This window comes from Suncus etruscus, chromosome 1, assembly GCF_024139225.1.
Source record: "Suncus etruscus isolate mSunEtr1 chromosome 1, mSunEtr1.pri.cur, whole genome shotgun sequence".
Taxonomy (NCBI): Eukaryota; Metazoa; Chordata; class Mammalia; order Eulipotyphla; family Soricidae; genus Suncus; species Suncus etruscus.
Genome location: NC_064848.1, coordinates 204,197,694 through 204,210,437, shown reverse-complemented (window position 1 = coordinate 204,210,437; position 12,744 = coordinate 204,197,694). Strand labels below are relative to the sequence as shown.

The following is a 12,744-nucleotide window of genomic DNA, read 5'->3' as shown; positions in this document are numbered from 1 at the left end:
ATCAGGACCAGGAAGACCTTCCAGGGATGTGGCTCAAACTTTGCGAGTGAGGCCTGAGTGGGGAGGCAGTGCTGAGTGGAGAAAGAATTGTCAAGTAGGCCAAGTGCCACTCATGTCCTGATGTCCCATGACTGAGTCAGGCCAGCCTTGGGCAGCACCTGCCTCTGCTCTCCGCCCAGCCCTGCCAAAATGGTAGATGGACTCAGGGTTTGGGCAGCAAATCAGACTCCACCCCTTTCCAGCCCTGGGGAGTTAACCAAGCCTCTACTGGCTGTTCCCTCATCTCTAAAATGGGGTTTATAACTTCCCCGAACAATGGTGCTGACCCTTTGGGAAGGGAAATGACAAGTAAAATTATAGGCACCCGGCAAGCAGTACATGTGAGGAAATATGGTCTTGGTTGGGTTACTCCAACCACGTTAGGCTTTGCATGCAGGAGGCCTGGATTGGGTCCTGGCACTGCCTAATTCTCCTAAGCACCGCCAGCACTAACTCCTGAGCACTAAGTAAAGAGTAGTTTCAGTGGGGCCAAAGTGGTAGCATAGTGGGTAGGGCGTTTGCCTTGCATGCAGCCAATCCAGGTAGATCCTCAGCATCCCATATGACCCTGAACACTGCCAGGAGTGATTTCTGAGTGCAGAGCTAGGAGTAACCCCTGAGTGACCCCCCCCCCAAAAAAAAAAAGAAAAGAAAAGAAGAGTAGTTTCAGAGCACTGCTGGGTGTGAGTCCCAAATGAAGAAACACAGATCACAGTGTAGGGTGGTTTGAGAGGAGATCTTTTGTTGTATTTATGGGCTCAACAGCACAATAGGGAAGTTGAAAGCCTTCCCCCGGGGGTGCCCTCCTGCTGACTGACAACCCCAGTTGAGAGTAAACAAACCCCTATTAGCCAGTGTGTGAGGGAACTTGTCCATGCACTTCCACATCTGGCCAGCAGTGGGTGATGTCAGCCCCATCAGGGGTTATGAATGATTCCACCCAGTGACCAAGGTCTACTACCCTCCACCTGAGATAAGATTCTCCTGTAGACCCCAGAATTTGGGCATCTTAGCTGGAGTGGGAGTTGTACCCTCACTGACCCAGACTCCCATCCATTTAATCAGACTTTGAACTTGAGAGATTTTTTCCCCCCAATTCCTGGGAGAATTTCCCAACTTTTCCCTAATTCTTGGGAGGGAGGAGAGTCGGGCCCTTCAGGTTCAGAAAGAAGCTGATCTGTGTCCGGCCCAAAGCCCAGCCAGCTCTGATCCCAGGTTCCTGGATCCAGGGCTCAGAGATGAACTGCTAAGTTTTTATTTGTTTTTCATTTTGGGGCCACACCCAGCAATACTCAGGGGTTACACCTACCTCTGCACTCAGGAATCATTCCTGGGAGTGCTCAGAGAACAATATGGGATGCTGAGGTTGACTGGTGCACAGTAACTGCCCTATCCACTATATTATCTCTCTGGCCCTTTATTTGTTTTTTATTTCTTATTTTAGGCCACACCCAATGATGCTCAGGGCTTACACATGACTTTATGTTCAGGGATCACTCCTGAAGGGCTTAGGGGACCATATGGAATGCAAGGGATTGAACCTAGGTCAACTGCGTGCAAGGCAAATGCCCTCCCGCTGTCCTATTGCTTGTGCCTAGCTGCTAAGTTTTTTTTTTTTTTTTGGGGGGGGGTCACACCTGCACTCAGAAATCGCTCTTGGGATGCCAGGATTTGAACTACAGTCCATCCTGGATTGGCTGCATACAAGGCAAACGCCCCACCGCTGTGCTATCTCTCTGGTCCCTAGCTGCTAAGTTTTAACTGTGCATTGTTGAGGAATTTTGTGGTGACAGATACTGAACCCCAACATACATTTAACCCTCAGGTGACAACCACAGCCCGTAAAACAAGGGCTCGATTACACACATTTACAGGGGCAGCAACATGGTCAGAGCAAGCAGCTCTGGCAATGTCCCAGGCCTTGGCCGGCAACGGGACAGAGTTCTGTGGTGCCGAAGAAGCTGCCAGCCTAATGTGGACCCCCAGAATTTGGAGCTTAGTTTGTTTGTTTTGAGAGATCACACCCGGCAATGCTCAAGGGGTTACTCCTGGCTCTGAGTTCCGTAATTATTCATGGCAGACTCAGAGGATCCTATGGGATGCCAGAGATCGAACACGGGTTGGTTGCGTGCAAAGCAAATATCCTCTCCGCTATGCCAAGACTTGGGCCCATCCTGGGCCAATTTCTAGGGCCTGCGGGCAGAACTGAAGTTCGGGTCAACCCCTCTTGTGCCATCGATCCCCTGAACTCCTTGCACTATTCCCTGGTAGTTGCTTGTGGTTTGGGGGTGGCAGCTGGGGAGCAGGATCAGAGGCCAGAATAGAGAAGGTAGCTGGGGAAACTAACTGGTCACTCCCAGCCCTGGCTGGGAGTTTCTGGTCAATGAGACAGTCATTGGGCCCCCTGAAGTGGGTTGTGGGGACCACGTGACATAGTTCTCTAGGCCCTGAGGATCAGTCCAGAGAACTGGCGGGAGGGACTCGGGGGAGATAGTAAAGGGGGGCAACTGATCAGTCCTGAGCACACTTGGGCATATCAGTGGCAAATAGCTGACATCAGGGGCAACCCCAAACTCAGCTCACTTTCTCCCTATTCTGTTCAGAATTGCAGATAGACGTGGGGGGGGGCGTGTCTAGGGAGGTGAAAATATAGGACAGTGGGCAAGGCATGCACATGTATGTACATGTAACTCATATACCTACACATATGCACACATACAATAAGCAGCAGAGAGCACAGAAGTAGGAATACTCTAGGCCCTTTTCTCCTTGGGAACCTTTTCTTTCTTCCTCATTTTTCTGTGTGTGTGGACACACCCAGGGGTGCTAGAGGCCCAAGGGGTGTCAGGTCAGGGCCTATATCATACAAGCCAGGTGCACGCCCAGCTTCCCAAATCATCTCATTCCTGGTACCTGCCACACTGAGTCCAGAGGAAACTATGGTTATAACACACCAGTCTGATAGCAACCCAAAATGGGGAGTCTTGACCACATCCCCCACGAGCCCAGCCGGGGCCCCTGATGCCCAGGGCACAGACAGGACCCATTGTCCTCTGCAGCAATCAGGTAGGATCAGTCTCATCTCCAAAGAGCCTCTCAGTGGGGCCAGAGAGATAGCACAGCGATAGGGCCTTGCACGCAGCCGATCCAGGACAGACAATGGTTTGAATCCTGGCATCCCATAGCGTAGCCAGAGACTTCCAGGAGAAATTTCTGAGCGAAGTGCCAGGAGTAACCCCTGAGTATCATCAGGTGTGACACAAAAACCAAAACTAAAACCAAAAGCAACACCATAAACAAAGAGCCTCTCAGAAAATAGAGGCTCAGAGAAGTCAAGCAACTTACTGGGGTCACACAGTCAAGCATAGCTGAGCCCAGAACCCTACTCCAGGCCCTATTTTCAGCTGCCTCCATTCTGGGTGGGTCTCCAGCCCCTCACCAGGCCCAAGACCCCTCACCCACTCCCACACATTCGGCGGTGGCAAGTGCCTCTGGGAAAAGCTCCAGCCTAGGGCCTTCATGGCCAGAACTGTACAGACTTAAAGAGAAGCCTGGGTCTCAGTTTCCCCCATTTCTTTGTGGCTGGCAGGCGGCAGGCTGACAGCTGCAGGGCCTCAGGCTCCCTTGCTCCCCTCATTTCCTGCCCTGTCCCTCCAGGGTCGCCCATAGCCATCACTCACCTGCCTTTGTCCCTCGGAAGCAGGAGAGAGGCTGGAGGTGGCCGGCCTGGCTGCTGGTTGACCAGCCTGAGCTGAGACCTGAACCCCAGGGCTCCCTCTGCCCAGCTCCCCCAGCCCCACCCCTGTGAATAATGCCCAGCTGCAGTCAGACCTTTGATGACCTGGGGGGCCCAGGGGTGTATGTGTGGGTGGCCTGAACCCGAGAAAGAAAGACTCGTAGGTGAGGATCAGGCCACTAGCTGACAGGAGACATGGGTACAGGGCTAGAAGGAGGCGCTGGTTGGTGGTTCATGGTGCCCCCTCTTCCCACAGCCTCCCACTCTAGGGACTCTCCAGACCCCCCTTGGAGGCCCTGGGGGCCAGGGCAGGGCACCTGCCACTTCCCAACCACAATAATAATTAACCCATGAATCCCAGCGAATAAAGATCTGAATTGCAGAAGGCAGGCATCATCTGGCCCCAGGGAGGGGGAGACTGGGGGTTCAGAGAAGCCTGGCACAGTCTCTGCTAACCCCCACAGGCCCCCATCGCTGCCAGAGGGGCTAAACCTTTGGGGTTCAGGGAAAGTCAAGCTTGCACCCCTGGCTAAACACCTTCCTGGCCGGCCACTCAGGGCTGCATCTGGGTTTATCTTCCTTCCTTCTCCTCCTCCTTCCTCCTCCTCCTTCCCCCACCCCTCCTCCTTTTTCCCTTTTCTCCCCCTCTTCCTCTTCTTTCCTCCCCTTCACCCTTTCCTTTACTTCCTCCCCTTCCCCTTCCTCCCTCCTTCCTTTTCCTCTTCCTCCTCTCCCTCTTCCCCCTCCCCTCCCCCATTTCCTCCTCCTCCCCAGTGCAGGGTCAAAGGCACCCCTACATTTGAGCGTTTGTTGCAAGCTGGGCCTACTATGCTCTGCACACACCATAGGCAGCCGGTGTCCAGAGAAGGGACTAGAAGGACCTGCTGGCCCCAGGCCAAGTCCCTCCTGCAGCTGGGAAATCTGGCACAGTGAACAAAGGCTCAAAGACCAGCCTGAGGCTTGGGGGGGGGCAGAAGGGGCTGAGCACATGCAGGAGGGGGTTCCCCCAGCAGGCTGGCTAGCGGGGCTCCATCCGGGGAATGCACAAGGGTGCAGATTAGATTCCCGCCCTGGCATCACATATGGTTCCCTGAGCATTGAGCCAGGAGTAAATCCTGAGGCCCGGTGTAGATCAACAACAAAAAACATACAATAAAAAAGAAGGTTCCAGTTCACAGACACACACCTGACTGGGTTCAGCCAATGGGATGCCGCCGGGCTTAAGCAGTTTCCCACTTTTTCTTGCATTTCTGTAGAGAACATCAAATAACTCAGGACAGGAAGTTTGGTTTTAATAAATAATGCTCTGGGGCTGAAGTGATAGCACAGTGGAGCGGGTATTTGCCTTGCACACGGTGGACCTGGGTTTGATCCTGGGCATCCCATAGGGTCCCCTGAGCACTGCTGAGAGTGATTCTTGCTTGCAGAGCCAGGAGTAACTCCTGAACAATGATGGGTGTGGCCCCACCCCCCTAATATATATATGTATGTATATATATTATATAAATATAAATATGTAAAGCTCTCTATACTTTTAGTGGAATTTTCTTTGTGATGTTTGGTGGTCCAGGACTTAGCCTGACAGTCTGGTTCAGTGCTCACTCAGCTGGACACTGCTGGGGCCCAAAAGTACAAAGGACCACCTGGGGTCATGCCCAGGTGTGAAGGGCACTATAAGGTGCCAGGAATCAAACTCAGGGACTTGCACACCTCCTTAGAACTATTTCCCCAGTTCAAGCTGTTTTTTTGTTTTGTTTTGTTTTGGTTTTGGTTTTTGGGCCACATCCTGTGGTGCTCAGGAGTTACTTCTGGCTGTCTGCTCAGAAATAGCTCCTGGCAGGCACGGGGGACCATATGGGACACCGGGATTCAAACCAACCACCTTTGGTCCTGGATCGGCTGCTTGCAAGGCAAACGCCACTGTGCTATCTCTCCAGGCCCCAGTTCAAGCTGTTTGCATTTGAAAAAATAAAATTGTCAGAGGGATATCACAGCAGGGAGGGCTTTTGCTTTGCATATATCCAACCCTGGTTTGATCTCTGGCATTCCATAGGGTGCCTGAGCCTTGCTGGAAGTTATCCCTGAGCACAGAGCCAGGAGTAAGCCCTGAACACTGCTGGGAATTGTCCCGTCCCCCCCCCTTCTGAGCATGAGGAGGAAGTCTTGGGCCACACCCAGTAATGCTCAGGGATTGCTCACAGCTCTGTACTTGGCAGTTGCTTCCAGAGGTGCTTGGTGGGTAGAGTAACCCTTGGGACCTGTCCAGCCCCTTGGGTCTATCTCCCAAGTCCCTGGGCTGATGGATTTTGTCCCAGGTAAACAGCCCTCAACTCAGAGAATTCCACCGTCCCCAGAAATGTCCTTCATGTCCCTTCACAATCAAGACTCCTCACCCAATCCTCCCTAGATCAATGAGTACTTTGCTGTGACACCCTCTGTTAGTTGTCTCTGTTCTGGAATATCCCCTTGCTCCTGGGGAGACTTCTCTGGCAAAGGGCTCACAGCTGCTCCATCCCTTCTCTGAGACAGACTGATACTTTCCAGTCTGGCCAGGATGACTCAGGCTGCTTCAAGCACTGGAGCACTCGGCTGTGCTGGCTGTGGCGCTTGTTTTCATTCCTGTGGGGTTGCCTGTATGCTGAGCTGCCCCAGGTCGGGGCGGGCCTGATCTGGGCCTCAAGGGAAACTCTGCAGCAGGTTTCCTCCTTCACGTCACTCTCATCAAGAAAGAATGAGCGTCAGGTGCTCCAGCTCCGTGTCAGTACTTAGCATTGTCGCCTGTTTCAGTTTAGCCAATGGAATGGGCCTAATAGAGCCCCTTCATCCAAACTCGCCGCCCGCGGGCCGTTTGGGGCCCTCCGTACAACATTTTGTGGCCCTGCCCTAGGGGAATCTTTTTTTTTGTTTTGTTTTGTTTTAGTTGTTTGGGTCACACCCCCCAATGTTCAAGGCTTACTACTGACTTTGCACTCAAGGATCACCCCGACTTTGCCTCCTGCGGCCCCCAGGTAAATTGAGTTTGAGACTTCTGTCTAATTGGGGTTTTATTATTATTATTTTTTTTTTGCCATATCTATTGATGAGGAGGGGCTACTAAATGGCTTTGTGCTCAGGGATGCTAAATGGTACCAGGGATGGAATTGGGGACATTTACATGCCTTGGCACTATTTCCCCAGTTGGTGGTTTAATGAGTATTTCCCAAATGACTAATGAGATCTTTCCACATACTTACTGGCTCCCCAATACATTTCCTTGGGTTTACTATTATTGCCAGTCTTTCTTACTTGTTATTATTATTTTTTAAAGCCATACCCAGCAGTGCTCATATCTTATTTCTGGCTTTGAGCTCAGGAGTCACTCCTGGTGAGGCTCCAGGGACCCCACATGATGTCAGGGATCAAACCCAGGTTAGTGGCGTGCAACCCCTGGACTATTTTTTTGGGGGGGCCACACCCTGTGATGCTCAGGGGTTACTCCTGGCTGTCTGCTCAGAAATAGCTCCTGGCAGGCACGGGGGACCATATGGGACGCCAGGATTCGAACCAACCGCCTTAGTTCCTGGAACGGCTGCTTGCAAGGCAAACACTGCTGTGCTATCTCTCTGGCCCCAACCACTGGACTATTTTTCTGGCTCCTTCCATATTTTGTTTGCCCCACTTCCACCATTTCTAACCCATACACTATTACACACCTTTTGTGGGGGCTTGGGAGCCACATCCAGCAGTGTTTTTGTTATTTTTTTTTTTTTGTTTTTGTTTTTTTTGGTTTTTGGGCCACACCCGGCAGTGCTCAGGGGTTACTCCTGGCTGTTTGCTGAGAAATAGCTCCTGGAAGGCATGGGGGACCATATGGGACACCAGGATTCGAACTAACCACCTTTGGTCCTGGATCGGCTGCTTGCAAGGCAAACGCCACTGTGCTATCTCTCCGGGCCCCACTTTCAGCAGTGTTTAGGGCTTACTCCTGATGGGATATTTTCTGGGGGGCCCACATCCGGTTGCTCCTGCTTGTGCACTCAGGGATCATTCCTGGTGGGCTCAGGGGATCATATGGGATGCTGAGGATATTTTTTGTTTGTTTGTTTTGTTTTTGTTTTTGGATCATACCTGGCAGCGCTCAGGGGTTACTCCTGGCTCTACGCTCAGAAATTGCTCCTGGCAGGCTCGGGGGACCATATGGGATGCCGGGATTTGAACCACCCACCTTCTTCATGCAAGGCAAATGCCTTACCTCCATGCTATCTCTTCAGCCCAGGATGCTGAGGATTTAACTCAGGTCAGCTGCATGCAAGTCAAGTGGCCTCCCCACTCTATTGTCACTCCATCCCCGTGAAAAACCTTATGAGGGGCCCGGAGAGATAGCAGAGCGGCGTTTGCCTTGCAAGCAGCCGATCCAGGACCAAAGGTGGTTGGTTTGAATCCCGGTGTCCCATGTGGTCCCCCGTGCCTGCCAGGAGCTATTTCTGAGCAGACAGCCAGGAGTAACCCCTGAGCACCGCCGGGTGTGACCCAAAAACCAAAAAAAAAAAAAAAAAAAGAAAAGAAAAACCTTATGAGGTACCTAGGATCAAACCTGGCTCAGACACGTGCTAGGTAGGCACCCACTGTACTAGCTCTTCCTGAGAGAGGTCTCTGCCCTCCCCGTCCTGTGGTGCCAGCTGAGCTCTTTTGGTCAGGAAGACACAAAGCCCTGCTTCTGCTATGCTCTGGTTGCCCAGACCCCCAAATTCTCAGGAGGCTATTGGTGGGACTCCAGCACCTGCCCTCCAAACTCCTTTCTCCTGCCTTCCCTGACTGCTTTCCAGCTCTCCTGCTCAGGGCCGGCCAGGAACTAGAGACTCAGTTCCTTTTCTTGGAAACAACCCAGGCATCTCTGGGGATTCTATTTGCAGTACCCAGGAGGGTCTCCCTCTCCTCCAGATTTCTCTTGCTCCTAATTTGTCTCTGTTCTGTTCTCAGTGTCTGTTTTTCTCAGGAAGTCACTGAGCGATCCAAGGGAGCTGAGGCCCCAGAAAGTCTCTCGTTTACATAATAAAAGCAGCAGAACTCCTGCTCCTAGAGAAATATGATATTGCATATTGTTACTGTGTGTGCTTTAAAGATTGACCTAGAAGGGCCAAAAGGGTATTTGCCTGGCACACAGCCCACCCAGGTTTGATTCCCTCAGCATTCCATAGGGTTCTCCGAGTACTGTCAGGAGTGATTGCCTGAGCTCAGAGCCAGGAATAAGCCCTGAGCATTGCCAGGTGTGGCCCCCAAACAAAACAAAACAAAACAAAACAAAAATTGTCCCAGAGCAATAATAGTACAGTGCTTGCCTTGCATAAGGCCAACTCCAGTTCAATCCCTGTCACCCCAGAAGGTTCCCTGAGAGTCACTAGGAGTAAGCCCTGAGCATCAATGGGTGTGACCCCCAAACAAAACAATATATTGATTCATCAGGCATAAGAGCCATGGTGCAGAGTTTTGGTCATCTGGTGTGGAGATGAGGTAACTATGCAATGTGAAACCACAGAGTCAAAATTGCTGGAAGCACGTGGCACAAACTATAATAAGCAAAATAAAAGGGGGGGTTGGAGTGATAGCACAGTGGGTAGGGCATTTGCTTTGCACGCGGTTAACCCAGAACTGACCTGGGTTCGATCCCCAGCATCCCATATGGTCCTCTGAACCTGTCAGGAGCAATTTCTGAGTGCAGTACCAAGAATAATCCCTGAGTGCCTCCTGAGTGCCGCAGAGTGTAACCCCCCCCCCCAAAAAAAAAAGTCTTAAAAAGTTTGTTAAAGAGGTGGAGAGAGGAGGAGGGAACCTTGGGTTTTTCATGGAGGTTACTGACCCTGGTGGTGGGTTAAGAATTGGAATATTAGGGGCCGGAGAGATAGCACAGCGGTAAGGCGTTTGCCTTAGATGCAGAAGACTGTTCAAATCCCGGCATGCCATATGGTCCCCCAAGCCTGCCAGGAGCAATTTCTGAGTGTAGAGTCAGGAATAACCCCTGAACGTTGCCGGGTGTGGCCCAGAAACCAAAAACAAACAAACAAAAAAAAGAATTGAAATATTAAATACCCAGAACTGTAACCAACAGCTTTATAAATCACAATGAATAATGAGGGAGCTGTACCCAGCAGTGTTTAGGGATCACTCCTGGGTTGAGGGTCAGGGGACCATATGGGGTGCTGCCGGGGATGGAACCTGAGTCAACCACGTGCAAGGCAAATGTCTTGCCCACTGTAGTATCTTTCAGATTCTACAAATAAAATTTCAAAGAATTGTGGGCCAGAGAGATAGCACAGAAGGGAGTGTTTGCTTTGCATGTGGCCAACCTGGGTTTGATCCCGGCATTCCATATGGACCCGAGCCTGCCAGGAGTGATTTTTAATTTTTTTTTTTGGGCCACACCCGGCGGTGCTCAGGGGTTACTCCTGGCTGTCTGCTCAGAAATAGCTCCTGGCAGGCACGGGGGACCATATGGGACACTGGGATTCGAACCAACCACCTTTGGTCCTGGATCGGCTGCTTGCAAGGCAAATGCCACTGTCTCTCCGGGCCCCAGGAGTGATTTTTGAGCACAGATCCAGGAGTAAGCCCTGAGCACTGCTTAACCCCACTTGCCAAATGAATTGATCCAGCGGCCAAAAATATACTACAGTGGTAGTACAGTGGATAGGGTGCTTGCCTTGAACACATCTGAAAGAAAGAAGAAAGAAAGAAAGAAAGAAAGAAAGAAAGAAAGAAAGAAAGAAAGAAAAGAAAAGAAACGAAACTAAAAGAAAAGAAACGAAAAGAAAAGAAAAGAAAAGAAAAGAAAAGAAAAGAAAAGAAAAGAAAAGAAAAGAAAAGAAAAGAAAAGAAAAGAAAAGAAAAGAAAAGAAGGGGCTGGGAAGGTGGCGCTAGAGGTAAGGTGTCTGCCTTACAAGCGCTAGCCAAGGAAGGACCGCGGCTCGATCCCCCGGCGTCCCATATGGTCCCCCCAAGCCAGGGGCGATTTCTGAGCACATTGCCAGGAGTAACCCCTGAGCGTCAAACGGGTGTGGCCCCCCCCCAAAAAAAAAAAAAAAAGAAAAGAAAAGCACTCTCAGAGGGGAGAAGGGCCAGATGGCTCCACTCTTGAATGCCTAAAACCAGCCCTGGGTGCAGGGCTAGAGCAAGAACTACAGATGAGTTTTTTTTATTTGGGTGTGTGTGTGTGTGTCTGTACAGATCCCTGAATCCCCAGCGCAGTTGCAGGGAATTCCGCTGAGCAGTGACCTTGAGCCATTTCTTTCTAAATCCGCTTCTTCTCACCGGGTCTCTTGGTCCCAAGAAGCCACGGTCCTTACTTGGGGGCTGCAAACAAGTCAGAGCCAACCCTAGGGCCCCGTCCGAGGCAGGAGAGCGCGCAGACACTGTGCCCAGTAATCGCAGAAAGTCTGTGCCAAGCGGCTCGCTGCAGGTGGGGCTCCGGGAGAGACCAGGAACCTTCGCTCGACTGCTGTGTGGGAGTTTGCGAAGCGCTAAAAAAAATGAAAATAAAATAAAAAATAAAGGGCCAGAGAGATAGCATGGAGGTAAGAAGTTTGCCTTGCATGCAGAAGGACGGTGGTTCGAATCCCGGCATCCATATGGACCCCCGAGCTGGCCAGGAGCGACTTCTGAGTGCAGAACCAGGAGGAAACCCTGGGTGCAGCTGGTGTGCCCCCCCCAAATAAAATAAAATAAAATAAATAATAAAGAAATAAAACCGCTCAGACCAGGGAGCCAAGCTCTGGGGGCGCGGAACCCCAGAAGGCTGCAAAGTGGAGTTTGGGGAGAGAGAGGCCCTTTGCGCTTTGCTTTGCGCCCCTGCCCGGCCCTTCTGCCATCCCCTACCCACCCCTGCGACTGTGCCAGCTCCTCGGGCGCCCCTCCAAGGGCGCAGGGCGCAGGTTGCAGGGCGCAGGTTGCAGGGCGCAGGGCGCAGGGTGCAGGGCGCAGGGTGCAGGTTGCAGGGCGCAGGTTGCAGGGCGCAGGGCGCAGGGTGCAGGGCGCAGGGTGCAGGGTGCAGGGCGCAGGGTGCAGGGCGCAGGGTGCAGGTTGCAGGGCGCAGGGCGCAGGGTGCAGGGCGCAGGGCGCAGGGTGCAGGGTGCAGGGCGCAGGGCGCAGGGTGCAGGGTGCAGGGCGCAGGGCGCAGGGTGCAGGGTGCAGGGTGCAGGGCGCAGGTTGCAGGGTGCAGGGCGCAGGGCGCAGGGCGCAGGGCGCAGGGTGCAGGGCGCAGGGTGCAGGGCGCAGGGCGCAGGGCGCAGAGTGCAGGGCGCAGGGTGCAGGTTGCAGGGTGCAGGGCGCAGGGTGCAGGGCGCAGGTTGCAGGGCGCAGGGCGCAGGTTGCAGGGCGCAGGTTGCAGGGCGCAGGGCGCAGGGTGCAGGGTGCAGGGCGCAGGGTGCAGGGCGCAGGGTGCAGGGCGCAGGGCGCAGGGTGCAGGTTGCAGGGTGCAGGGCGCAGGGCGCAGGGCGCAAGGTGCAAGGGTGCCCCCGGCCGTGCCAGGGGGCCACCGCGCGCCGCAGGAGGCGCTCCAGTGCCCAGGACGCACCGTGCCACCCGGCGGGTGACTCCGCCCCGACCGCCCCCGCTCGCTCGCTCGCTCCTCCGCTCGCCCGGCCGCCGCAGACGCGCCTCTCGGGGCTTGGCAGGGCAGGGAGATGCCCTCGGAGGCGGCGGGGCCCGCGGAGGGCGGCGGGTCCGAGGCGCTGCTGCGGGAGCTGGAGACGCGGGTGCGCGCCGTGGTGGGCGCCAGCTCGTGGTGGGAGCGACACGGCCTGGACGGCGCGATCCTGGCGCTCAGCCTGCTCGTCCTGCCGGCCGGTGAGGGACTGAGGGGACACGGGTCCTGGGGGGGGGGGGAGATGGCGGGGTGGTGGGTGTGTGGGCAAGGGGCACCTCGGGGGACCCCCCCACCCCCGGGATCGAGGGTGACGTGACGCTCCTCCGAGAGAGCGCAAAGGGGTAGTTGGAGG

At 53.6% G+C, this 12,744-nt stretch overlaps 2 protein-coding genes across 6 annotated transcripts in view; both read left to right on the top strand.

The window, feature by feature from the left end:
- The window catches only part of HID1 (HID1 domain containing), a 994,098-nt gene that overhangs the window by 50,306 nt on the left and 931,048 nt on the right, over positions 1–12,744 (top strand). The gene's annotated exons all lie outside the window — the stretch shown is intronic.
- Positions 12,426–12,744, top strand: part of FADS6 (fatty acid desaturase 6) — a 1,183,177-nt gene continuing 1,182,858 nt past the window's right edge. For both annotated transcript variants that reach the window (XR_007493792.1, XM_049769674.1), the window contains exon 1: positions 12,426–12,592. Coding sequence is in view for 1 of the 2 variants with exons in the window: in XM_049769674.1 (XP_049625631.1) it covers positions 12,430–12,592 (163 nt within the window). In the remaining variant the exon portion in view is untranslated. The remainder of the gene's footprint in view (positions 12,593–12,744) is intronic.